General features: G+C 42.2%; 1 protein-coding gene across 1 annotated transcript in view; it reads left to right on the top strand.

Moving 5' to 3' along the window:
• EDEM3 (ER degradation enhancing alpha-mannosidase like protein 3) overlaps positions 1-25,697 on the top strand; it is a 570,354-nt gene that overhangs the window by 77,111 nt on the left and 467,546 nt on the right. The window contains exon 3 of the mRNA XM_086957104.1: positions 14,498-14,598. Coding sequence (XP_086813230.1) covers positions 14,498-14,598 — 101 coding nt within the window. The remainder of the gene's footprint in view (positions 1-14,497; positions 14,599-25,697) is intronic.

Raw genomic sequence — 25,697 nt, 5'->3', positions numbered from 1 at the left:
CAAGTTCGTCTAACAAGTAACTTTTTACTATTCATCTCGCCTGCATCCCTGCTTCAATTCCTGGCACTTCTCTTTACTGCTGTGTAGTTCCACCCCATGACTAGGATGTGTATGGGGGTATGTTAACTTCCCTTCAAGACTGGATTGCAGCTGATAAATTTAAGACCTTCCTGCTGTTCTATGCTTCGGATAAATGACAAAGATCGCCAGAAGATAATCTATTTAGGACATGAGATTTCTTTTGTGGGGGTGTTCTATGCTCTGTTATTGCAAGCTACTGTCACGCTGCCCTCTCCTTTGTCTAAGAAAAGACTGGGCTAATAAATGCGGGGTTTCTGTCCGATATAGACTTGTTCTTGTACTATATGATGATAGAGGAGATGTTTGGCTAGGAATGTATGCATACTGTTAGTTCTGAATATATAATGTTATTCCGCGGGATAATACCCCGCCTACCATTACTCCGCATTTTTGATAACAAAATTGCCTTTACTCCGACGTACCATGACCCCGCAGACTTTTACTCCGCATATGCCTTTACCACGCATGCCATTACAACGCAAAGGCACGCATGGTGAAGGCAAATACTTTGTAAAAGTACTTGATTTAAATGTGTGTATATGTGTATGTATATATATATATATATATATATATATATATATATATATATATATATATATATACACACACACACACACACTCTACTGGCGGTCGCCAGTAGGTAGTTCTAGTTAGGACCTAGTTTCCATAGGAAATCCACAACATTCTATTTGGAATAACTTTAACGCCGGTGGACGAATCTTCGCGAATTTCTCCAAGACAATGGCCTGCTCGGTTCTGCTCCTTCCCTGAAAGTTTGGGGGTGATTCATCAAGCGCGAGCTGCATGCTGATTGGCTATGAACTGTCTGTCAACACTCAAAACCAGGAAGTGTTGGAGGCCCATCTTGTGCCTCGCTAGAACCGAGTCACAAGAAAACAGTAAAACAAAGTTGAGGAATAAGGGAAGGGGGTAGGCTAGAGACATTCTGACCCTCTAGGCTTGCTCAGGGGGTTGTACATGGATGTTTAGGCTCTATTTTTAAATTTTATTTTTTAAAGAAAAATCACGGCGTACATGTATGGAAATGTGTACAATTACGAGCAGGAGCTGCATGCTGATTGGCTGTCAATACTCCAAACCAGGAAGTGTTGGCCGCCATGTTTGTCGGGAGAGGAGAGTCACAAGAAAACAGTAGAACAAAGTTGAGAAATAAGGAAACTGGGCAGGGTGGAAAGATTCTGAGGCTATTTTTTTTGCATAATGGGGGCTTGTGAAGTGCCCCGAGCACTGGGGAACGGCACTCCTCTGGTTTTATTTTGAAGTATGCGGGGGGGGGGGGGGTTACAGTTCTACTCCCCACAGTCTCCGTGAGCGGCACCCCTCAGGTCTTTTTTAAAAACATATATGTTTTGAGCTCTCTCTCTTCCCTTTACGTCGCGGGGAACGCCACATTTCTGGGGCGGTGATCTGTAAAATGACCTTCCAGCTCCAGGTACCTGCATTGTCTGGAGTTTTTTTATTAATGTTGGGAGGGTGGGCTTGGTATTATGTCCTTGTTAATTGCCATAGAAGCCTATGTTCTGGTGTTAACATGGACTTCTATGGGAAATAACAAGGCCGTATTATCATGGTCATTATCGCCGTTTTATCGGCAGTTTCTTGCCAATAAAACAGCGATAATTGCAACACCGGTCTTTGATAATATGCACCTAAGTTTACTGGTCAAAAAAAAGAGCAATGAGTCATATTATCAACAAAAAGCGATACATTATCGTTACATTATAGATGTCATCAGTGATGTCATGAGTGATGTCACTGACCATGTCATCAGTGATGTAATATGTGACGCGATCAGCAGTGCATTGTGGGCGCGCAAGTTATAGTTAGCTGAGCTAACTAAAACGGAGGAATTTCAAAGGTTTTGTATGAGAGAAATGTTCCGCTAACTATAACATGTGAAACCTATGGTTTTTTCAATGAATTTGCAAGGTTTTTTAAATGCTAATTCCGAACTATAACGTGTGTGAAACCTATGTTTTTTTCAGTGAATATATATATACGCATATACTTTGAAGTCAAAGAATTTATAACTTGTGAAACTTCTTTTGTTGCATATCTACTGCAGTGTTACTGTGGGAAAAGATACATTGGGAGTACCACCTGTCCCCTAAAGAAACAAATTCTTGAGCACATCCGTGCAATACAGAATAAATACTTTTCCTATGCCGTGGCAAAGCATATGGTCAGCCATCCCGGAAAAACATGGCTGGATAGGACCTATTCAGGCTTGGCCGTAGCATCTCAACATGAACTGGGTGGAGATAGAAAACTGAAACTGAGACGGCTCGAATCCAAATTAATTATGAGATTCAAAACCATGCAGCCCCTGGGACTAAATGGAGACGCCAAATTACATGTTCATTTATGATCACAGAGAGAGGGGATGGAGTAATTGTTTGGACTGGACAACTGAATTTGAATTCTAACTGTAACATTTGTTGTTTGTGCACATACAGAGGGACATCGCCTGAAGCACCTATAGAAACACATACTCCCATTCATCTGTGGCAAATGATTGCGGTGGCAAGGGCACTCAGCCCAGGAACCTTCAGCGCTCCCTGTATTGTTTAAACGCAACACATGCTAATTTCAATGTGGAACACTTAGTTTACAAAGATAGAGACTGTTAACACATAGTCGCACAGGGAGCACGTAGCACCGCACTGCCACATAGAATTTGGGAGGCGATCTAAGAGCTTACCAACACGCACACTAAACAATCAGACAGAAATTGCACAGGAGACAAGGGCACTTAGCCCTAAAACCACAACAATAATATAACGTAATGAAGTTATACTAATAGTGCGGGCAATTATGATTAGAATTTTAAACTCGCCGCTATTAACGCAACATGATCAGAATGAACAGCGCGAAATCAAACGCAAAATTATAGCGTGTTATCCAAAGAATATATGGATAAAGTTAGTTGAATGATCCAAACTTGACTACTAATCCCAGAATGCAATGCATGTCATGTGTATATAATGTGAAATGGAAAAGGGGCCAATTGTCTGAATACTTACCGTGATCAAGAACGCTTAGTTCGAAACGCGTAGGCGATCACAGTTGATTAAATAAAATCTTGAAAATTCCCTAAGTGGAGTGCCATCATTCTTTTGGAATAATTGCGCTACGATTATTGACGGGATACTGTCTAGATCCCGACGATGACACCAGCACCATAGCGCTCCCCCTGCGACAAGACAAGTTGCGAGGAGATAGACATACACATATTTATATTTTGTTAACAAAATGTTTCATTTAAATTGAATTTTTTTATAAAAAACATCAGGACTCAGCAAAAACCAGATTCCTAAAAAGAAAATACAATCCAACTTGGATACAAATTGCCTCCAATCGTTCTACTATGATTAACAGAACTGATTTATTGAAGGACAAACAAAAACCAACAGAGGTTGAACCAGAAAAAATATGCTTCATCACCACTCATTCAACGGCCAACCAAGCAATTACAAGAACTCTCAAAAAAAACTGGCATATTCTTCACATGGACCCCACAGTATCTCAAATTGTTGGAGATCACCCCAATACAACCTATCGTAGGGCAAAGAACTTAAAGGACAAACTGATTCACAGCCACTTTCAAGAGCAAAAAAAACCAGAAGCCTGGCATAGACCGAAAGGATTTTATAAATGCTCAGGATGCAAAGTATGCTGCATCGCAAAGACAACTAAAGAAATAAAAATGGCCAATAAAAAAACATGGAAAATTGAACAATTAATCAATTGCAAAACTCAGTTTGTGATATATGCCCTGGAGTGCCCATGCTCCCAAAAATATATTGGAAGCACCAAAAAAGAACTGAAACTCCGAATTTTGGAGCATGTCCGTGCAACCATCAATTGCGATCGCAGCAATGCCATGGCCAGACACATGGAAAAAGAACATAAGGGAGACTGGAAATCCCTATCTTTCTATGGAATCGAAAGCGTTGGACCAAATCGAAGAGGTGGTGATCGCGAACTGGTGTTGAGGCAAAAGGAGTCCAAACATATCATGAACTTTCGAACCTTGAGCCCGTTTGGGCATAATCAGGATGAAGAACTGCATTGCCACCTGTAAAGCAGTTTTGATACATTTATCAGACAGGAACTGATGCTAACTCTTTCTCTTTTTTAACTTACTGAATTTACATTTAATTTGCTTTCTATCCTGGACATATGAAAATGTGTAGTTTAAATGCCCAATCAAGCGTTAATGTATGAACTAAAAAGCACAATAGTTTTTGCCCACTGGAGGGCTTGATCAAAAATGGTCTCTTCCCAAAATTGCAATTGACAAGATATGTCTGAACACGTATGATTAATTTTCTAATGCAACAATCGTCCCTTCGGTTGTACATATGAAATATGAAATGAATGCACATAGAATCTACCCACTAGAGGGCCTTAATGGAATTTGGTTAAGCAAGGTTATGAACTAATACGTTTAAAACGCAATTATGATTAATACGGATAGGGCTGTTATTTTTCTGTGTTATTTTGTGTTTAAACAGAGGAAATCCATAATATGCTGTTTTTTGTCAATTCACTAAAACTACATGTCCCAGAAATACCATGTTACAAACAGGAAGTGATGTAACTTCATAGTGTTTACCCCTTTTCACTTTTCTTTATTTAACACAAACTGTTCCCACAACACACTAACCTGTGAGCAAGGTCTCCGTAGAGACCGAAACGCGTTAGGTTTTGCTGGATGCTGAAAATAAAGTAAGAAAATTGCTAATCAACTTTAAACCCGGTGTGGTTTCTTGATCTTGACACACGGGAGTGCACAAGGAAAAACCTTCCTTTGGAAAAACTGATATATATATATATATATCTCAATCAAACTCTTGCTACACCTCCCTCTCGGAAATGTATTCCAACGAAGAAAAAACAGGTACAGACAACTCCACAGCGCTACGAGTAGATTTCAAAGGTAGTTTATTGACCCCTTGTCGCCAGTATATATCTATATCTATATCCATATCCATATCCAAAACTGAAGTTTCGCTCTGAACCCCTGCCCCTTGCAGCGGAGGGCCCAGACGGGGTAGCGAGTCCCCAATAAATCAAAGATTTAACAAGCTTTAATAGTAAGCTCCACTCGACGCGTTTCGAGGAAGTTTTCCTCTTGGTCACGAGCGTGAGTGAGAGTGACTTAGTGCATCAAATACGGTCACATGACATAAGTGAAATGGTAAACAGACTCGCAGGATTTAACCAAAAATGAGCTACAATGCACAATTAAAGCTCGTTAAACTGCACAAGCTGGCCTGGACATTCCTTCTTCATCTAGTTGTGAAAATCTTTGAGATATATATATATATATCTCCAAGATCACAGGACGTAACAGAGTCACATCGATGCACTCCACTCCGAGGTCAATTACCACCATAGATTAAAACTGTGGTTCAAGGTTTCTTTATTAAATTCCTTACAGCATGAAATCAGGCATCTGGAACAAAGTCCCAACGCGTTTCGGCGATACACTCGCCTTGATCACGGGTGTTTCATACAGTCTAACAAACTTTAAATAAAGTTATTTAGAACACAAGTCTCGTGTGATTACGAACGTGCATAAGTGAAAATAAACAAAGGACTGAGTAAGGCTTTACTTGGCAGCCATCTTGTAGTGGTAAACAATCTGTTGCTGTAAATAGGCTAACATAATACTGAATATAAGCCACTTTAAACTGTACTCAAGAACTATATCATGTTCTATTTCATGTATACGCATATATATGTTGTCACCTTAGTAAGATATTAACAAGTCAAATTCAACGACTGTTATCATGTGAACACGCATGATTTGATTATGCTGAATTAATAGTGCTCCTCCATGCATACAAACATTTTTAGTATTACACCACATAATTTAAAACTAAGACATAGCCCCAGTGGGTATACAGAATACTGCCTCTGAAATAGTCAGTTACGTCAAGTGACAAAAAATTATATGAAAGTCTATATAGACACCAAATTGATTGTGCTTCATGTTGTATCCCCAGTGGGCATAGGGCACCGGAAAGCAGTTACTTCTCAGTGCCTAAACAAAGAGAAAAGACTAAGTCAGATACTAAAGTACTTCATATCTTCAATAAACAGCATACCACAATTATATAGCTCAGTATTAGTGATAGTGAGAAATAACAACTTACAATTGTGCTCTCAATAATAAAACTAATAAAGTTAAAATCAAGTGGTACGCAGGATGCTCACCGAGTAACAGTCCAGATAAAATACAATGCATCATAAATCTTCTTAAAAAATGTATACAGCCATATACAAAGAACAGAAATCAAAAGACATTTGAGCAAAAGACAATAGTCTGCTTTGCAAGGCAATTACAGTTTTACTCCCCCAGATGCCATATCATTTCCTCTTCCAAATTAAGACCTCTAGGAATAAGAGTGTTTAAATCTAAAAGCGGTTTTCCAATTGTCGCAACTTCCGAATCTTGTCACCCCCTCTCTTCATTACTGGGAGTTTGTCAATTACAAATTTTTTTATAAGATTGCGATTACTGCTATGTAGTTCTTCAAAATGACGGGCAATCAGTGAATTGTGATCTTTATTCTGAATTGCCCTCATGTGCTCCAGGACACGTTTTTTAGCAGGAAACATCGTACTTCCAACATATTTTTTAGAACAAGGGCAAACCAGAACGTAGATGCAGTATTCTGATAAGCACGTAAGATGTTTCCCTATGGTTCTCTCTTTTTCTTCCACAGGATAAAAAACTTTTTTTAACATTGTTACTATATTTGCACTACGTGCATTTCATGCATGTAAAAAAGCCTTTGATTTCATTATTCCTGCAAATATTGGTGCTAATCTCATTCTTGCTCAACTTGTCCCTCAGTGAGTCTGCCTTGCGGAATGTCATACTAGGAATGTCACCCAAGACTAACGTAGGCTCAGTCCTGAGTACATTCCAATGTTTAGCTAAGCTTTTGCGGACTTGCCAAGAGTTGGAGTGGTAGGTAGAAATACATCTGATAGTTTCATTTGTTGACACTGGTTTGTCCTTAGAAACTAGCAGAGTCGAGTGCTCAATCCTGCTAGCTCTCAAAAAGGCTTCTTCAACAACATTAAAATGATAGCCTCTCTCTTTGAAACGTTCTTTCATACATATACTTTCTGATCTAAAATCTTCATCCGTACTGCAGTTCCTCCGAGCCCGGAGGAACTCACCAAAAGGGATACTGCGGATCAATGTTCTAGGGTGTCCACTTGCTGCATGTAACAATGTATTACCGGCAGTTTCTTTCCGGTAGACTTTCGTTACTAGATTTTTTTCCAGCAACTTCCACAGTTAGATCACCATCTTCTGGTTGTGGATTTGACCCTGTAATACAAGATTCAAATCATTTTTGTTCAGATCTTCAATGGAGCTCAGCAAGAGCCTTCGGACCTGCCCAGATGATAAACAGATCTATATATCGCAGCCAAGTTATTACATGGCTGCGATATAGATCATGCGTTCTTGACACCTGCTGCTCCCAGCTCGCCATAAGAAGATTGGCGTAGCTGGGAGCAAAACAAGTGCCCATCACAGTCCCTTGTCTTTGTCGGTAGTAGGTCTCATGGAAGATAAAGTAATTATGTTCCGAACAGGTGGTCATAATTTGCAGGATCATTTCAGTATGGTTAAAGTACGACATGGACCGAGATTTCAAAAATTTGCGACATGCCTCAATACCATCCTGGTGTCTAATAGACTTATATAAACTACATACGTCTAATGAAATTTGAAGATAATCATTCTGCCACACCACGTTTTTCAATTTGTTAATGAAATCTCTACCGTCTTTCAGGTACGAAGGTACCATCTCTACAAAGGGGCGTAAGAAATAATCTATATACCTCGATGTGTTCTGTAACAGAGAGCTTATCGAGGACCCAATCGGCCTGCCCAGAGGTTTTGTTGGATGTTTATGGAGCTTGGGCAGCAAATAAAGAACTGCTACTTTCGGGTTGCGATTCAAAAAGAAAGAATATTCATTCCATTCTATTATGCCTTTAGTACGCCACTCTTTAAGCATGTCAAAATAGATGTTATTACTACTTTCTATGTTCTGTATAGAAGTATTTCATAGCATTCCGTACTACTTAATTGTCGCATACCCTCTCCCAGGTAGTCTTGTACATCCATAATAACAACGTTCCCCCCCTTTGTCTGACTGTCGAATGACAATCGAGGAGTCAGATTCCAATGTCCCGGTGCGTTTGGAGGACATGAAACTGGATATATATATATGTATATGTATATATGTGTATATATATATATATATATATATATATATATATATATATATATATATATATATATATATATATGTGTGTGTATATATATATATATATATATATGTATATATATATTTTTTAATTACCCTGTACACCCTAAAAAATAATCCAACCCTGGTCCCTTTAAATACCCCTGCACCCCATAATCATAACCCACCCGTACTCCTTAAAATACCCCTGCACTCTTAAACAGTAAACCATCCTGACCTTAAAAATAAACCCTGTACCCCAAAACCCAAACATCGCCCTAAACCCTAAAAATACCCCTGTACCCCAAACCCCATACCTAGCCCTGAACCCTAAAAATACCCCTGTACCCCAAAAGCCATACCTAGCCCTGAACCCTAAATATACCACAGTGCCCTAAACCCATACCTAGCCATGAACCCTAAAAATACCCCTGTACCCCAAAAGCCATACCTAGCCTGAACCCTAAAAATACTCCTGTACCCCAAAACCCAAACCTAGCCCCGAACCCTAAAAATACCCCTGTACCCCAAAAGCCATACCTAGCCCTAAACCCTAAATATACTCCTGTACCCCAAAACCCATACCTAGCCCTGAACCGTAATACCCCTGTACCCCGAAACCCAAACCTAGCCCTGAACCCTAAAAATACCCCTGTACCCCAAGCCTAGCCCTGAACCCTAAAAATACCCCTGTACCCCAAAACCCATACTAACCCTGAACCCTAAAAATATCCCTGTACCCCAAACCAGCCCTGAACACTAAAAATACCCCGGTACCCCAAAACCTAAACCTAGCCCTGAACCAAAACCCACCCTATACCCTAAAATTACCCTGTGCACCCCACTACCCAAACCCACCCTGAACAATTAAAATACCCCTGTACCCCAAAACATGTACCACTACACCCCAAAACCATATACTTACCTTAAACTTAAATTTAAAAAACATATGATTTTCCCATTCATGCATTTACAACTAATTTTGTTGTAAATGCATACGTGGTAAAAGCATATAAGATGTAATGCCTAACGTTATAATGGCTTTGCGGAGTAATGGTGCTTTCGTTATTTTTGTATGCGGAGTGATGGTATGCGGGGGAAAAAGTTTCGATCTAAAGGTCGATTACTGTAGCTTTTGGGTTCTCCCCCCCCCTTCCCCCATGCCCACCAAGCCACTGTGGTGCACAGGACCGGGTTGATCTCCCCCCACCCCATGCCCCCCCCCCCCTCCCCCACCCACCCCGGTCCTCTAGTAGTTACCACCTGCAGGACAAGAGTGATCTGGGGTGAGGGGTGCGAAATATTATTTTCAACTGCACTGTGTTGAAGATAATTATGTGGGTGCAGCCAGTAGTGCGCATAGTACTGAGCGCATTAGTAATATAATTGTAGGTCCTGAGCTCTGAACCCCTCTTGGATATAGGGTCGTGTTAATTCTTTATAGCTGACCCGCGCTTGGCGGGCCACCCACGGGAGTGTGTTGAGCTGTGACTAATTGCCTAAAAAAATTGTTGCCCAAGTGGGATAGGATATTGAGGAATAGGTACAAAAAACGCGGTAAGGATCATTTTCTGGATCCCGATGTGGTCCGCCAGTGACAACGGCAGACGGATCCAGCGGGTCGCGTGTTCCAACTTAGCAAGGGCTCTCTCCCATAATTCTCGCAAATCACCAGCTCTGAATCCCTGTGCACCCAGATTCCGAAGCATTTAATCGGGTCCATCTGCCACATGAGGGGAAAGTCCAATGGGAATTGTACGTACTGGGCGTTAGCGGAATTACCGCTGATTTGGACCAATTTATACACAGTCCGGATTGCCGTTCAAACTGGATGTATTCCCTTAGTAAGGGCATCAAATTTTCCTCCAGATTCTTAACGTATAGAAACATGTCGTCCGCATATTGCGATATTTATATACACTGCGTCCGAAACTGAAGTGCCGCATGACATTGCTGTATCTTTCATGCCAAAGGCTCCAGGGCTAGTGTAAATAGTAGCAGACCTACACATAGTTACTGATGATGATTCTTTTCCTTCTGTATGAGAGGATGGTGGCTCCTTCTATATGTTTGTTTAGACAGTCACCGTGTAAAACTTGAGAAGAGACCTGTTGAATACTTCAATTCTTTGGAGGACATTGATTTTGGATGCATCCTTGTGCGCAGTCATCTTTGTCGCCACAGTCATTATACCTTAGCTTTTCTGAAATCAAATCTCCATCCAGCTCTTAGTTAAGGAGAATGTCCTCACTGTGGGGCTGGTTACTCTGGCCTGAGCTCCTACTCGTAGTTTCACTGTAAACCAGCTGGCCACCTCATAGCATACAGCAATGTGTAGTGAACAGTGAACTGAAAACGCATGAGTTCCTCTATGCTACCAAAAGGAGAGTTGAAGTAAGTTCAGGGGGCTGGAAACATTGTGGATGGTCAAAAGAATGTGTGAATGGCCAAAAGGGCATACTAAGTGGCTTATTGTGGCCCAGGTGGGTACGAAGCATCCATCACTAAATAGTGATTCATTGCAGAGGCAGCAGTATACTAGTTTGAAACTAGAGGGCACCAAAGCAGTAGAAGTGCAGCAAAAGCTGGTACTTTTCAGTTTCTACTGAAAAGCAAATATTTCCTTCATTGGTGTTTTATTGGTTAACATCAGTTTGAACTGAAAACTGTAAACCCTAAACATAATATTGGAGGTCTGTTTTGTAGATCAGTGGTCCACTGAGGGGTTTTGAGTTTGGTAGGAGATATCAGAGTTTGGTATGCAGAATTTGATGTATTAGAATATATGTGCAACGCCTTTGGCCACCATTAATAGTTGTGTTTCCTGATTTATAAAACACTGAGTAGTCTATATGCCGTCAGGAGTTTTTACACTGTATGTTTTTGCTATGGAGTTTTGTAAAATACCCAATAAAGCAGTCAGCTGAAACTGTTCTGGACAATAGTTCTTCACCTTCCTATACTAACAGATAACTGTACTCCTTGCACGTGCTCCAGGTAGAGTGCAAAGGGAGACCATGTAAATGAAGGAGGCATTGACTCGTGGTCATGGAGAAAATGGAGAGAATGAGTCCCTTAAATGTTTATGTGCAATATTCATTGCAACCTAAAGTTTAGTAGGAAAGGTGTTAACTCTTTAAGATTTGTACACCATATCAATATGTTCGCTTATTATTAAGTGATTGGTGCATTTTCCCCTTAATAAGGCATAATTATGCACAGCATCGCATTTACAGTGCTCCCGGCAGAGCCCCGACTCTCTGACCCATCCTGAGTTGTGGTTGCTGAGCTCGCCGCTGGAGACAGGTGGTGCTACCTGCCCCCCTGTCTACGGACGAAACCCACATTCACACACCATGAAATGAGCTGCGCCAAAGGCGGGAAGATGATGTTGAAGCACCTATCCCAGAGACACACTGGACAAAGATATTGAATAATGTTTATACAGTAACTTGCAATGCCATATGTAAGCTTATCAACTACTATTTCTTACGTAGGGCATACCTTACACCCGGAAAAATAATGCAGAATTTTGGAGGGGGAGAATCGAAAATGTCCTTGATGTGGGAAGTTGGGAGCTGAGATGCTGCATATTGTCTGGGCATGTCTGGAACTGTGGGAGTTTTTCGACGGAGTATTGGCATGTATTAATGACGTGACTGATGGGACCCTTCCGTGTACCAAAAAACAACAGGAGAGGAAGGGCTAGAATAGGCACTCATATACCCCAAATGAATATTTATAAACAACTAAAGAGTGACTAAATGTGAAAAAGAATTAACCACAAACCACACTAGATGAGTGGTTGTTGTTAAAGTCCCAGTAACCCAAACAGGTGAAGCCCAAAGCAAGGAATTGTTTGGGTGGATGGCGGCTATTGGGGAAAAGGTAAACCCAGTATAGCCGCTCGAGGAAAGAAGGGAAATCTTTCCGTGTGAAGAAGGACCCTCACTCACCACTAGTTGGTGACATGCTTCATCATCGGGTCCCCGCTGGGGTGGCCGAATGCCCCCCCCCCCAGCGTGCTACGACGCCTGAGTTACAGCGGAGCGGGTTGGTGTTGAGTGCAACAGTGCTCAAACAAAAAAGTGTATTAATATGTGAGTGCTAGTTAAAAAACACAAAGTTGGTACCCAAAAAAATATTTAATTAGGGTCAACCTGTGTTAAGTAAAAACAGTGTATATGGACCAGCTAGGTTCTATGTTAGGAAACCTGTGTCCTTTTATGAAGATAGACAGTCAACATGTTTCTGCTGTTATAATGTGCTTTTACGCTCAGCATTCGTCAGGACCAAGATATAGATAAAAAGGCAGGCCTCCGGTGGTGTACGCGCTCTAAGGCGCACCCTCCCGTGGGGCACTAAATGTGAAAAATTAGTTCGACTCACGGTTACTGTCCGTGATCACTCACTGAAATTCACAGGAGTAGCGAAAACATTCCTAAAGGGAGAGAAAATCTCCTTCAGATCTGACGTTGTGGGAACACCTTCACGCAGTGTCAAATTCAGACAGACGCGACTCCCCGCCAGGAACCTACACCTTCGGCAATGTTTCCCTGATATGTCTGGGTGGTACTACATAAAAAAGTGAGGAGAGTAGGAGCCAGTATGGAATCTTCTGGTATTTCCATTTATGTGCACTGTTTGCCTTTCCTACTGATTAAGATCTCTATCTCTCTGTATTACTTTATGCCTTTTACATTCAGTGTCTTCTATGCCTGTCCTTAATTTGGAGTATATTGAAGAGATTTTTTCCATCGAGTGTGTGAGAAGCTTCTGTTAGGAACCTACAGTAGAAGTAGGATGTGTAATACCTTTTTCATTTTCCTTTAAAGCACATCATTAACGGACATGATTGCCATTTTACTGCAGCATACCTCTATCAATCCGTATTGCTTTGGGCCCAGCAAGTTGTTAATATTCATATGTTAAATTAAACTGTGCAATGACAATACTCTATTGTATTGCCACAGAAAGAGTTCATCAGTTACCAGCCTGTAATTGTCAAGCTCTTCTGTGTTTTCAAAATGTTTGAGTTTTTAACCTGTCCTGCAATTGGAAAACATTCTCTTTTCCCAAGGGCAGTTAACAGTATTTTGCCCCGTAAAAAGAGCTGTCGGATCTATGGTTTTGGTTAAGACATAATCATTAGATAAGAGACAAGGTATTTTTGTTTTTTTTAAAGAGTTTTTCCCCAAGAGTGTTGGCTGAGATAGGTTCAAAGGAGTCTCAAATTGTCATGAGTTTCCATCACATTTCTATTCTGGCTGTATTATCTGGAATCAAAATGTTGTTCTGACCTTTCCTAGTTTTTTCAAAGAAGTTAGCAAATTGATCACATTTTGATAAGTCAATATAGCCTTTTGAGGTGGTTTAGAGTTATTATGAATCAAGTAAAACACCTTATTTGGTTTGCATTTTGCATCTGTAAGCTTTTTTTCAGTTTCTTAAGAAGGCTTTTCTCTTAAAAGAAAGTTTTTCTGTAAGTATTTCTGGCCAACTTTTAGAGTGCTCTGTTTAGGAATAGATCGTCTGTCGCCATATTCATTCTTAATACCTATTTTTCTCTCTCTTGATTGAGATCTTTATAGAACCAAGCTAAAGATTTTTTCAAATGTTTCAGAATTATTAGAGTTTCTTCATCTAGGACCGAAACTGTGACGATATTGTTTAGTAGTTCACCTCTTTACTGTCTGAATGTACCAGTAATTTATTATCAACATCCATACTCTGAGCAGCTGAGTGAATGGACTTTAGGTTTCTGGCATTTAATTGTGGTTAATTTGCGTTACCTTTTTAGTGTAGTATTAGAAAAAGTAATTTCAAAGGCAATCAATAGATGGTCTGATCAACCAACTAGCACAGGGTTCTTAGTAGTTCTCCATCTTTGGTGGTGATCCGGGCTAGTGTGGAGCTTTTTTAGGAGGTGTGGGGGGGACCTTACAAGAGAGAAGGAATGTTTTTGGCTACAGTGTTGCTGATGTCGCCCCTCTGGATATTGAAATTTCCTAACTTAAAGCAACAGTTATATGAAAAGTTCTTGGTGTCTTGAAAAAAGTGGTTTTCTTTGAGACTACTGCTTATCTATTGCTTTCCTTTCTTCTATTCTACAGGATAATGCATACCCAGCTGATGAACTCATGCCTTTAACGTGCCGTGGGAGAGTCCGAGGTCAGGAACCCAGTCGAGGGGATGTAGATGATGCCCTGGGAAAGTTGGTATTTCTTTTTTCTTGAGTTTTCCTGGTAAAGAATGAAATTTGAAACGCTGGTTGGATCATTTTCCACAAATCAGTATATTCATGAGAAAATGCAAAAAAGTAACTGACTCGTGAATGGAGACCTTCCCAGTGAGACTGATAGGAGGAGTATGCTATAGTTCGTAACTCTACATCTTTGAACAAAAATTAGGACACCTTTCTTATATACTGCTCATCAGACATTCTTTTGCTATGTCTATCGGAGACTATGTGTTGCGCCATTCCGCTTTTATTGGGTGTATAGATTGTATGCTTTAGCTTTCATGATCACTCTTGTCTCTTCATCGACTGAAAACAAACCCAACAGAGCAACAGGTTAAGATTAACACAATATTTCTGCATGTCGTCAATACAGTTACTGCAATGTAATATTTTATAGGTAGTACTATGAAGCATTAGTGTTTTTACTGTTTGAATAACTCTGACGTAGAAAAATGTCTATAGTGTCTCAAACTATGCATCTTAGATGCAATTCATTTTGTTGTTTCACAGCTGGTGTGCAGAAAGATGGCAAGATTCCAAAGTTCTAGATTACCTAAATAATTAGACAAGTTGGTACCTTGGGGGCATGTATATTGAGACTAGTTCCCTGAAGCACTAAGTGAGCTCCCTCTACATTTGACCAGTACAGGTTGTAGGAGTACAAATCCGTCAAAACCTGCAGAAGCTTCTCTTCCAAGCCTTCCTGTGCACATTTATAGCCTGTCTGTGGTTTAGTATTCAGCTTCAGCAGCACAGCAACAAGCTTCATTTTCTGAAGTCAGGGAACAAAGTGGTTGCCACTGCTACTCCGTCCCCTAAAAAATGTGGTATGTCATTTTGAGTTTGAGCAATTTGTGATGGATGCGGGAATTATGTACTGCAGTGTGGAGTATGATTTAGATCAGTGGTATTAAAGACTAGAGTCTATGGTAGGGCTGCGTGGAGACCCTTTATTATCCATGGAACATTCCTAGTATGTGATGGTACAAAAGGCTAAACAAAAAGATAGTGGGAACATCCCTTGGCTGATATAATTTTCTGATTATTGCGCAGTTCATGCCCCGTCCTGCTCAACACACTAAGTGAATTGTAATCTTTCTAGTGGTTTTAGGATATTTAATCAACTATTAAACATCAAATTTGCCTAAATGTTACCAAAAAACCTATGCAATTTCATAAATTGAACAGACCTATTAGTTTTATTGATGAAATGATAACCTTATCTAGTGGTCCACATTGCGCCCAGACACATTTTATCAATCCATACAGTCACCCTTAATGGATCTTTTTACAGATCGAGAGGTGCAATTAAAATGGTGGTTTCATAATTTATTAGATCCATCCGTATTTAGGTACATTTTATGCTAAGGTGACTGTATATGTTTCAGGGTTTTCAAGTCCCATTTTAAATAGTTGTAAAGTGGATACAGGTCAAACGGTAATGGCCTGTTCACAAACAAAGTGGGACATCTATGTCCGGAATGTGTGCTGATGCTTCTCCTATAATTCATATTTTCTCACTAATATATTTTAACCTTTAAAGCTAATTAAATTATCTGCTTTGGATTATAGTCACTTCTCCACAAATCTCAGCAGTTGTGTGTTCTTTTCTTTTACAATAACATTGAGGGTCATCAAGGTTCCACTTTACCAAGATAATTAAAAAAGGTTTGTTGATAACAAGCATACTAATAATACGAATTTACCAAGTTTACAAAATACATTAGTTTTTATATTGTATATGTTAACACACCTCCCTCCAATTTGAAAAAAACCTGATATCTGTAATTCATCTGACATCTTTTCCTTGTCATTTTAAATATTTTGATTTGGAGGCTTTTATTTTGCACTGCCTTTTGACCAAGAAGCAGTAGTGGTCTTTATTTCTTTAGTCATCTAAGTGGTCCAAGATGTATTATTTAATTTTTATGTTCTTATGAAAACGGTTAAGATTGTCTTTTACATTTTCCTTTGGTCCAAACATCTTTAAGACGAAACATTATCAATGCCACAGTCCCTTAAGCTTCAATGAATTCTATACCTCATTTATCTGGAGTTTGTTCAAGGCCAACACTTTGTATACAAACTTGATCAGTAGCATGCCAAAGGTGCAAAGAGAGATTTATAATGACTTTGGTAAAGTATTGTATGAATATGTTTCTAAGAGGTCTCTGTTTCTGCAGATAAGGGAGAAGAGATTTGAGAAGCTAAATAGAAATGCTTAGCCTTACACAGTGTACTCCAATGTGGAACCTGAAACTATAGTTCTAGTCCTTGTTTCTCATTGTTGACTCTTAATCTGTTCTGCTTTACAGACATGCCAAGTAAGCACTCTTCCTAACTTTCTAGCTCATCTGACTCATGGCAGCAGGTGGAAGCGCCTCTGTTGGACCCAAATTTAAAGAAGTAAATGATTGCTTCATTGCAACCCTGGTCACCTTTGCTGCTGTATTTATCCTATTAAGGAATGTGCTCACGGAGGGGAATTGAGGAGAGAAATGAATAAAAAGATTGCATAAGAGATAAAAAAGAAATGGTGCCAGAGCAGGGGTAGGACCACTGCTAGTTGCGCACCACCTTTATGATCGAGCAACGAAGTGCTCTTTCGGCAATCCCATCAGTAATTGACCTCATTACCAGGGGTCTCAACAATCCAGGTCTTCAATCCTGGATCACCCTAAGCAATGCTGGTGACAAAACGGTACTCCGCACCGGCCGTGCGGTAGTGTTAGAGTTAGGATAACCATACTCCTTGTAGACACCGGTCCTGAAGAATTGGTATTGACCCGTTGGGGTCAGAAGGCAAGAAACATGTCGACCATTTACACTATCTAGACCCTGTAGTATCATTGGCTCTAGACAGGGCTAACGATTTTAGGTAGGTTAGTACACCCCAAGAATAGAATTTGTTCCATACAGGGCAGTACTAAACCTATTTTAATTCACGATTCACACTGACCTCACTGCCTTGACCACATACCTTCACACACTAAACAGCTGTCTCTTAAAAGATCTCTGGAAAAGAGCCCCTTTGCGGGTGCCTGTCGGGCATTGCAGCGCCGGCCTGATGAGGAGCACAGCCCAATGATGAAGCATGACATCCTTCGGGGTGTGTGAGGGCAATCCATAAGAGACCTTTACACTACCCCCCATACTATTCTTTGCTCACGCAAGCCTCCCAATAATAATAGTACCTCAATTCTGTGGGTAGGCCTATTGCCCTCAACAGGAAAAAGCCCTAAATGCAACATGGGCTCTTTGCATTTTTCCACCGAAAACTGAGCCTTTTTTAGGTCTCGGCTAAGCGAGCGAAGCTCACTCTCGCCAGAGACCTTATTGTTAGCGGCTCAGCTTCCCAGGAGGACAGCACTGGCCGCGCGCGGCGATTTGTTAAGGCCACGCGCACGCGAACGCGCTGTCCTCCTCGGAAGCTGAGACGCTAGCTATACCTCCCGCTGCTTGCGCATGCGCCGTGCCCAATGGAAGGTTTCGGGCTTACGCATGCGCCGTGCCCCTTACTGCAGGACCGGCCGCGGCAGACTTGGCTCTTGACAAATATTAAAGGGCTAACGACATAAGTAGTTTGTTACCGAAGCCTGGCAGCATTCTTGTCAGGATTCAGGCTCATCACTATTGGATGCCCAACACACATTGCAAACGCCTGCAGACCACATACACATGTTTTCAACTCAATCCAGCTGCTGGCACAGGGGCAGCTGCGGAACTGGTATTAAGGAACGCCCGGTTGGTTTTAGACACGGCTGTTCTTAATGTATAAATGGCATGTGAAGTCGATTCGGGTGCTCTCTTACCTTGTGAGAGGGCTGCAGCCGCGGCCAGCAGCGCCAGGATCGCCAGGCAGCTGTTCATGGTGACTTGCTGAGGACAGATGTGTGATGCACGCGGCGTGGATGGTGCAGAGAGCGTGCGGTCTGCTTGCTGCCTTCCTTCCTGATAGCCTCTTGTCTGTCGGAGCTCGTTTACTCTTTCCAATGTTCCCCACTTAGTTCTCCTACGCCTTTTATCTGTGGCAGATAGGTGACGCCCTCTCCCCCTGGAGATAGGACACCCTGGATGCTTTGCTGGGAAACTCTCAGGTTAGCAGCGTGCCCTGCGCCCACTGAGGCAGTCAGTCTGAGGAGGGAGGCGGACCCCCCCTCGAGGCAGCCTGCCAGGATGATCGCACTAGTGCTAACACGAGCTAAATGCCTGAAATCCCTTATCCAGTACACAGTATTTGAGACGTCTCTTCAAGGAACATGTATATATTTTTTATAATAAGTAATCTACAGGAAATTGATTAATTTTACAAAGTTTTATCGTCACTCTACGCAGAAAAACACATTCTGTAATGGTAGGAGCCGTGTTTTAAATGAGTAGGTGCTCTCAGGCACTATGGGGCTGATATACAAACCCATTGCGCCACTTTTGCGTCATTTTTAACATGGGAATGACGCAAAAGTGGCACAAGGGGCTTGGAAATCTGCCCCTCAGTACCTGCTTTTCTTAAATTTGAAAGGGGGCAGAAGTACCAGCACCTTTTCGCACTGCTGTAAAACGTTTGATGGGAGAGTACCGTGTAGTATAGTGCGTAATGGGTAACTCAGTATCATAGTACATGAACTGTATTAATGTTAACGATCTCGAATTGTAGAATCTTATGATGTAGCAAGTATTCCCTTTGTGTCATTTGACTGCTTGTACCTTGTTCGTGTTGGGTGTCCTTTCATGCGGGGGTTGGAATAAAGGACCTACAAACTTGACACTGGTCTCGAGTCGTCAATAAGATACTACGTACCGCCACTTCTAATTGGTAAACAGGCACCCAGACAGCACCGGCTTTTGGCATGGGCGATCTGGGCTCAGGCCCAGGGCGCCAATCTTCAGAGGGGTGGACGGAGCTGTATGTATTCAGGTTATGCAAACAGCAGCAAACCTTTCTCCAACCTCGGTGCCTCTCCGCTCTCCTTTCTTTCCGTAGAGGATATTTTTAACAGCCCATTAGCCCCCTTCCTTGCCCCCTTCACCCTCTTACCCTTGCTGACCTACACCACCACCACCCTCCTCGCCGCAGCGTGACGCAATGTAAACTATGGGTGACTTGGGTGAGGTCCGAAGATATCTGTGTTTAGGGCCCTTCACTGGGCTGACAGAGACAGACCTGTGAACACAAAAGCCCAACCCCCACCCCTCCGCTGCCTCATTCTATTCCCTACCACACTACCGTCAGCAAGGTCGCCAATTTTCACTCCGGCCAGGGCACTATCGTAGCAAAGGGTGGCTCTGCACACAGTGGCAGTTAGGACCTGCACTCGTGTATGGTAACTAGAGCTGAAGAAAAGCGCTCGAATGCGGCCTTTTTACCAGATTTGTATAGCGCAAACTCAACCCAAAGGTATTGGAGCGCTTTACATGAGCACCCCTTACGTTACATATTCACGCACGGGCCGGGCTTTAAGTGGGCCGGGTCTCACCTGGTCTGAGCACCGGTAGTTTTTTTAAGGGGGCCTTGAAACGGGTCTCTATCTGGCTCTGTTTTGTACCCTGACACAGGCAGTCCGTTTTTTTTACCAGACTGCAGTGACAGCAGGCACGTCGATGTGCGCGAGGTGAGAGTTGTAGAGGAAGGGAAATCTTTTAAAGAGAGTCATTTTCTCTCTGGATTTCCCTTCTCTGTTTGAAACTCAGGAGCAGCAACATCGTCGTGGTGTCACCAGGTCTTTAAGTGGAAGTTTTTTTTAAATATTATATACAAGCCATAGTTGCTGCTTATTTAGGTTATGCAACTAGCAACCATTGTCAAAGCCAATAGTCTTGACTTGTAGGTATGATGTTACTTGTTGTATCATGTACCTGGAGCAATGACAGGAACAGCAAAATCCAAGTCGGGCAGCACACTGTGCTAAACTCAGTTTTTTTTTTTGTTGACATGTTTTGTTTTTAAACCATGCCCCTTGGACTTTGCAGGGGGTCCGCTCAAGTTTCGTCATGCCACTGCTTTATGGGGGACTCTCTTGGCTAAAAGACTCTCTTGGCTCTCTTGGCTAAAAGAAATTGGCTAAAAGAAAGGCTAAAACAGAGGATTCATTTTGGGGCCGGTGGGTGGCCCACTGAAATATAGAACCACTCATGAGTAGAATGTGGGGGTTCCTTTTTTAGACAACATTCCATGTGAATATTTTGGGGATTTATGGGTGTAAAGGACTGCGATGGGGTTAAGGACTTTTAATTTGCGTTTAATCTTCAAGAAAGTTTTAGCATATTTGTTGATAGGTGGCTCTTCTCAAAAGGAGCAATACATTTAAATAATACATTTAACCGAAGACTGCATTGCACATGCAATTACTAACCTTACATAGTGCCAACCAAAACATCTGCTCTGTCAACGTGATAACATAAAAGGAGCGAGCATCCGTGAGAGTGCTCAGTCACAACCAATTTCTATACATAACTTCTGTCAGTACAGATGCATCTGCTGAAAGCAGCTACCTAATAGTCTTCACACCCTGCTCGTGGGCAGCCCGGTGACAGAGCCTGGACGGCAAACTAGTAAGGGATGCCTTATCAAGAGGCGAGCCCCCGCTCACGACTAGGGGATGCAATCGCAGACTGTTCCAACTAAAACAAGAGTTGCAACAGGTAAACCAACTTTAATCTTACATTTTCCCCACAGCTTACTGACGAGTGCTGTAGAAAAACAAGCATTTACAATGCAATGGTCTCGGCATTGTTAAAGTTAGAGCTATTGGCATTGCTCATGACAATATTTTTATTTATGTTTTTGTTTTTAAAACATAAATAAATGACATTGTCATTTACAATGCTAATAGCTCTAACTTTTGCAATGCCGAGACCGTGGCATTGTAAATGCTTGTTTTCCAATGTGGGTAGCACCTGATTTTGGACCCTCGCGCAGCCAGCGCCTATGCCAACTTTACATTTTTAAAGACTAGACACCTAGGGTGGGCTGACTTGCGTGGCTCTCACTGTTACTTTTACCCAGAATCCCTTGCAAACCTCAAACTTGGAGTTAAACACATTTGCCTTGCATTTCTGTGAGGAAAAGTCCTTGAATCTGCAAGCAGCCTCTAATTTCCCATCCCCCAGCATTCCCTCAAGTCTCCAGAGAAAAATTATGCCTAACTTTTGTGGGTTAAGCAAACACAAGAAGATGATGGACGGAGCGCTGAAACTTTTCATAAACTCGCCCCTGTCACAGATCTGAGCTTAATCCATAATTTTTCTTTAGCTCACTTCGCCACCCCAGGTCAGACCCAGCCATCCATATGCAAATCAGTCTTGACTGTTCCTCATGGGAACAGTCCAGCACAAACTGCCAAGCCAGGTCTTCCCTGGACCGGAAAAAAGCATTCTGGGACCGGTTTCAGGGTGACACCCCTCATCAGCCAGGCTAGCTTGAATCCAGTGACAAAGTGAGCAAGAGACCCACATCTGGGCATGCCTTGCCAACTTAGGGCAAACACAAGGAGATGATGGACGGAGCGCTGAAACGTTTCAGACACTCAACCCCAGTCACAGATCTAACTTTTGTGGGTAGACCAAGTGTCTATGACATGAAAAGGAGCCAAACGCAACGTAGGTGTGGGTAGCTGTGGATTTTGGACCCTAGTTCAGCCTGCACCTACGGAAACCTACCAAACAGAACATTTTTGAAACCGACACCAGGGGGAATCCAGGGTGGGGTGACTTGCATGGCTTTAACCACGTTTTTTTATCCAGAATCCCCCATAAACTCAAACTTTGCCCGAAAACAATACATATTTTCCTGTGAGGAATAGTCGGCCACAAATTTCCTACCACCCAGCGTTTCCCTAGGTCTTATGATAAAAATGCTACCTCACTAATGTGGGTGGGCCAAGTGCCCGCGACAGGGAAGGGCCCAACACATATTGTGGGCACATGAAAATTATCGATCACAAAACACTCCGGTGGAGGTTTTTGACATCTGCGTGTCTCGTGGCGTGCTGACGTCACAGCAGGAAGAGTAGGCGGGGGGTTGTCACAGAAGTGATTCAGTGTCTCTCCAGCCCTTTCCTTTGAAAAAAGGACTCCTTCGGTGCAAGCACCAGAGGATCCTAATTAGCCCTCCCTGGTATCGGCCAGTGTCTATTCCACGCACTAAAGGGGTTAAGCACTGCTTGCAGCTACAGAATGCCAATGAGTTTAATACAAGTGCTGAAACAAAGCTTGACTCGCCACAGGACCAGCAATGGATGAAAGGACTTTGCTTACTCAGATGGTCAAGAGGGCAGGTGTGGTGCTAGAATTGCAGCTGTCCTCCATTGAAACAAACTCAAATGTTGACACAGAGATTCTTCTGCCAGGGCCTACATCCATTGTTCCATTTTGATGATGCATTTGCCAACACTTCATTGGCTACATGGTCAAACCCCTATTCTTAGCCACCAGTTAGCAGACCAGTAGCATAGTGACATACACCGGCTCCTTGTGACCCTTATTTTTGCACTAAACAACCTACTTGTTAGAGCCGCATTATTTGGGGTGCCACCAGCAAGGTTAATCTTAATTCTTTTTTAGCCAATACCCCGGCAGTGGAATCCAAATTAATTGATGCATTTGGAAAGAGAATGTTTTTATCTGACAGTTTGGCCCTGAAGTACTTAAACTCTGAATGCTTGCTGAGCAGACAAACTGTCTGAGACATGGCAACAAGATCTTGCCGGCAATCTCAAAATATTTCAGTATCTATGTCACAAACAGTACATGGTAAACTAGTTGCAGCAAAGTTAATGATTCGTACTTGACTGGATTTTTGCTGTTGATGTCAGAGTGGTTTTGATGGGGCACACCTGGGTCAGAGCTACTGGATTTTTGGGTGGCATACAGGTGTTCCTAATGGACATGCTGGTTAATGGGGTGAAGGCAGACTCTGTTCAATGGAGATTCAAAGACAGTCAATCCACTGCACAGTTCTTAGGACTGGTGGCATCAGCAAGAGGGAAGGGAGTGTGTTCCTGGGCCTTATGCCTGGCGGGGTTGACGCCTCAGGAAGTTCTAAAACAATAGAACATGTTCCTGGTGCCACCCACTGTACAGGGGTTCTTGATTGCCAGAGGAGGTGAGTTGAGCAGGCATAATTTGACAAGGTTGGCCAGGGCGTCTTCAATCAGTGGCGACAGCCCAGATTGGTTCTGCTCATCACTGCCGGGAACGTGCATTGTATGTAGTTTTGCACACTTTAATTTCCTTAAAGGCATTTGTTAGGGTTAACACATCCTGCTGGATTAGAGCACAAGACTTCTGTATTCATTCCCACATCTTCATCTCCTGCCTACAGTATTGAAGAAGGTAAGTAAAGACTGGACCCAAGCCATCTTGACTGCACTGAACTGAGCCTGTAGATTTAAGCTTTGTGAAGCTTCTGAGCCTTAGCATTGGCCCTTCGTCAAGCTTCCACCTCAGGAGAGCCTCCACTGTCTGCTACAGGGCAGGGTCCTGCATCCGAGTTTTCACTACCAACATCGCCAGGCTTGTTGCTTGAAGAGTGGCGATTAAATACGTTCAACCTACCTAAGGATCTCCTTCTTGCTACCAGACACCCTATGACTAAATGCATCTGTGCTGGGCCCTGGGCAAAGTTCATTGCCTTATGTGGTGCCGGAAATACTGATCCCTTGCAGACTAGACTTTGACGTTCTTTTGTTTGTGCTTTTGTTGGCCTAGCTAAGGCTTTCAGTTGGGGCAGTAAAAAGTTGTCTGTCTGTCTTGTTGGCCTTACTGTGTTTGTCAGGCCAGCCATCTTTATTCAAATAACCGATTTGTGATGTATTTTATGAACAGGTTGACACACGTTTCCTCTTGAGCCAGTTGTGATGCCTCTGAGGTACCTTTTCCAAGTCTACTTGATTTGCATGCCCTTCAAGCCTATGAACAGTTGCTCCTTAAGACTCCTGATATTAAAGATGACGTTCCTCATTGATATTAGGTCAGCGCTTTGTTAGCTAATTACAAGGGTTGTTGACCCTTCCTCCTTACTCCACCTTATTTTCTTAGGTGGGAAACCAGGGCAGCCTTTCTACTGAGACTAATGACTCCCTTCCATGGTACCCAATCAATCACATTGCTGTCTTTTATTGTGCCGCCTCCTCGCTTGAAGGAGATAGGTAAGCTTAATCTCCTTGACCCAAAGAAACTGTTTAGATTCTACTGAGATTGCACAGTCCACTCTTTGTCAGGTTTTCAGAGGCAAGGAAAGATAAGGCGCTGGAAAAGAGAACATTTTCAAGAAGGATAGTCCTTTGTGTGAGAAGTTGACCTGGTATATAATGTCCACTATTCTAGTGGGCACCTTGCACCATTCAGAACGACCCTTATTGATGGTAGGTTGTAGAGTCAACCTTATAGAAAGCTATCCTAGTGGTAGCTGTGGAGAGCAGCCTTCAGGCTAAGACTTAGAGGTGAGTTAAGCAAGTGGTTTTACCATTTATAATCTCTTGAATGATCAACTGAAAGCACACAGCACAAGGTATATATCAAATATATATGTATTTATTCTAAACACAACCCCTCTGGACTCTTTATGAGGTCAGAAGTAAAAGTGCAATACAAGTAGCTTAATTAGCATACGATAAGTTGCACAGTAAACATTATGCCCTAGGGGTCTCACAAACCATATACTAAAATAGTGGTATAAGAACCACGTGAGAGTTAGAAAGCAGGCATAGGGCCTGCAGAACCACTGGGGCTACCTATAACCACCTAAGTTTAGAAGGCAGGAGGCCCACGGGGGACACGTGCAGTGTCTAAACACATCTGCGGATCACCATTGACTTTCTATGGAGAACGAACAAGTTACAATTTTAAAGATTAAGGGCACTTCTAGGTGAACTACGATGGAACCCTTTTAGACTAGGACACTTTGAGAGTCAAGACCCACGGGAGCACCCTCTAGAAGGGTGGAATGCTACCCCCGCCGCCAGAACTTGCGGGGGGGATAGTATTCCAAAGTGTTTACTTTACATGACATGTTTTGATAAAGCCAAACCAAAGTTAGCATTAACTGCGAGGATTATAATACTTTTAAGAGTATA

This window comes from Lissotriton vulgaris, chromosome 1_1 (assembly GCF_964263255.1).
Source record: "Lissotriton vulgaris chromosome 1_1, aLisVul1.2, whole genome shotgun sequence".
Classification (NCBI taxonomy): domain Eukaryota; kingdom Metazoa; phylum Chordata; class Amphibia; order Caudata; family Salamandridae; genus Lissotriton; species Lissotriton vulgaris.
This window is presented reverse-complemented; position numbering and strand designations above follow the sequence as displayed.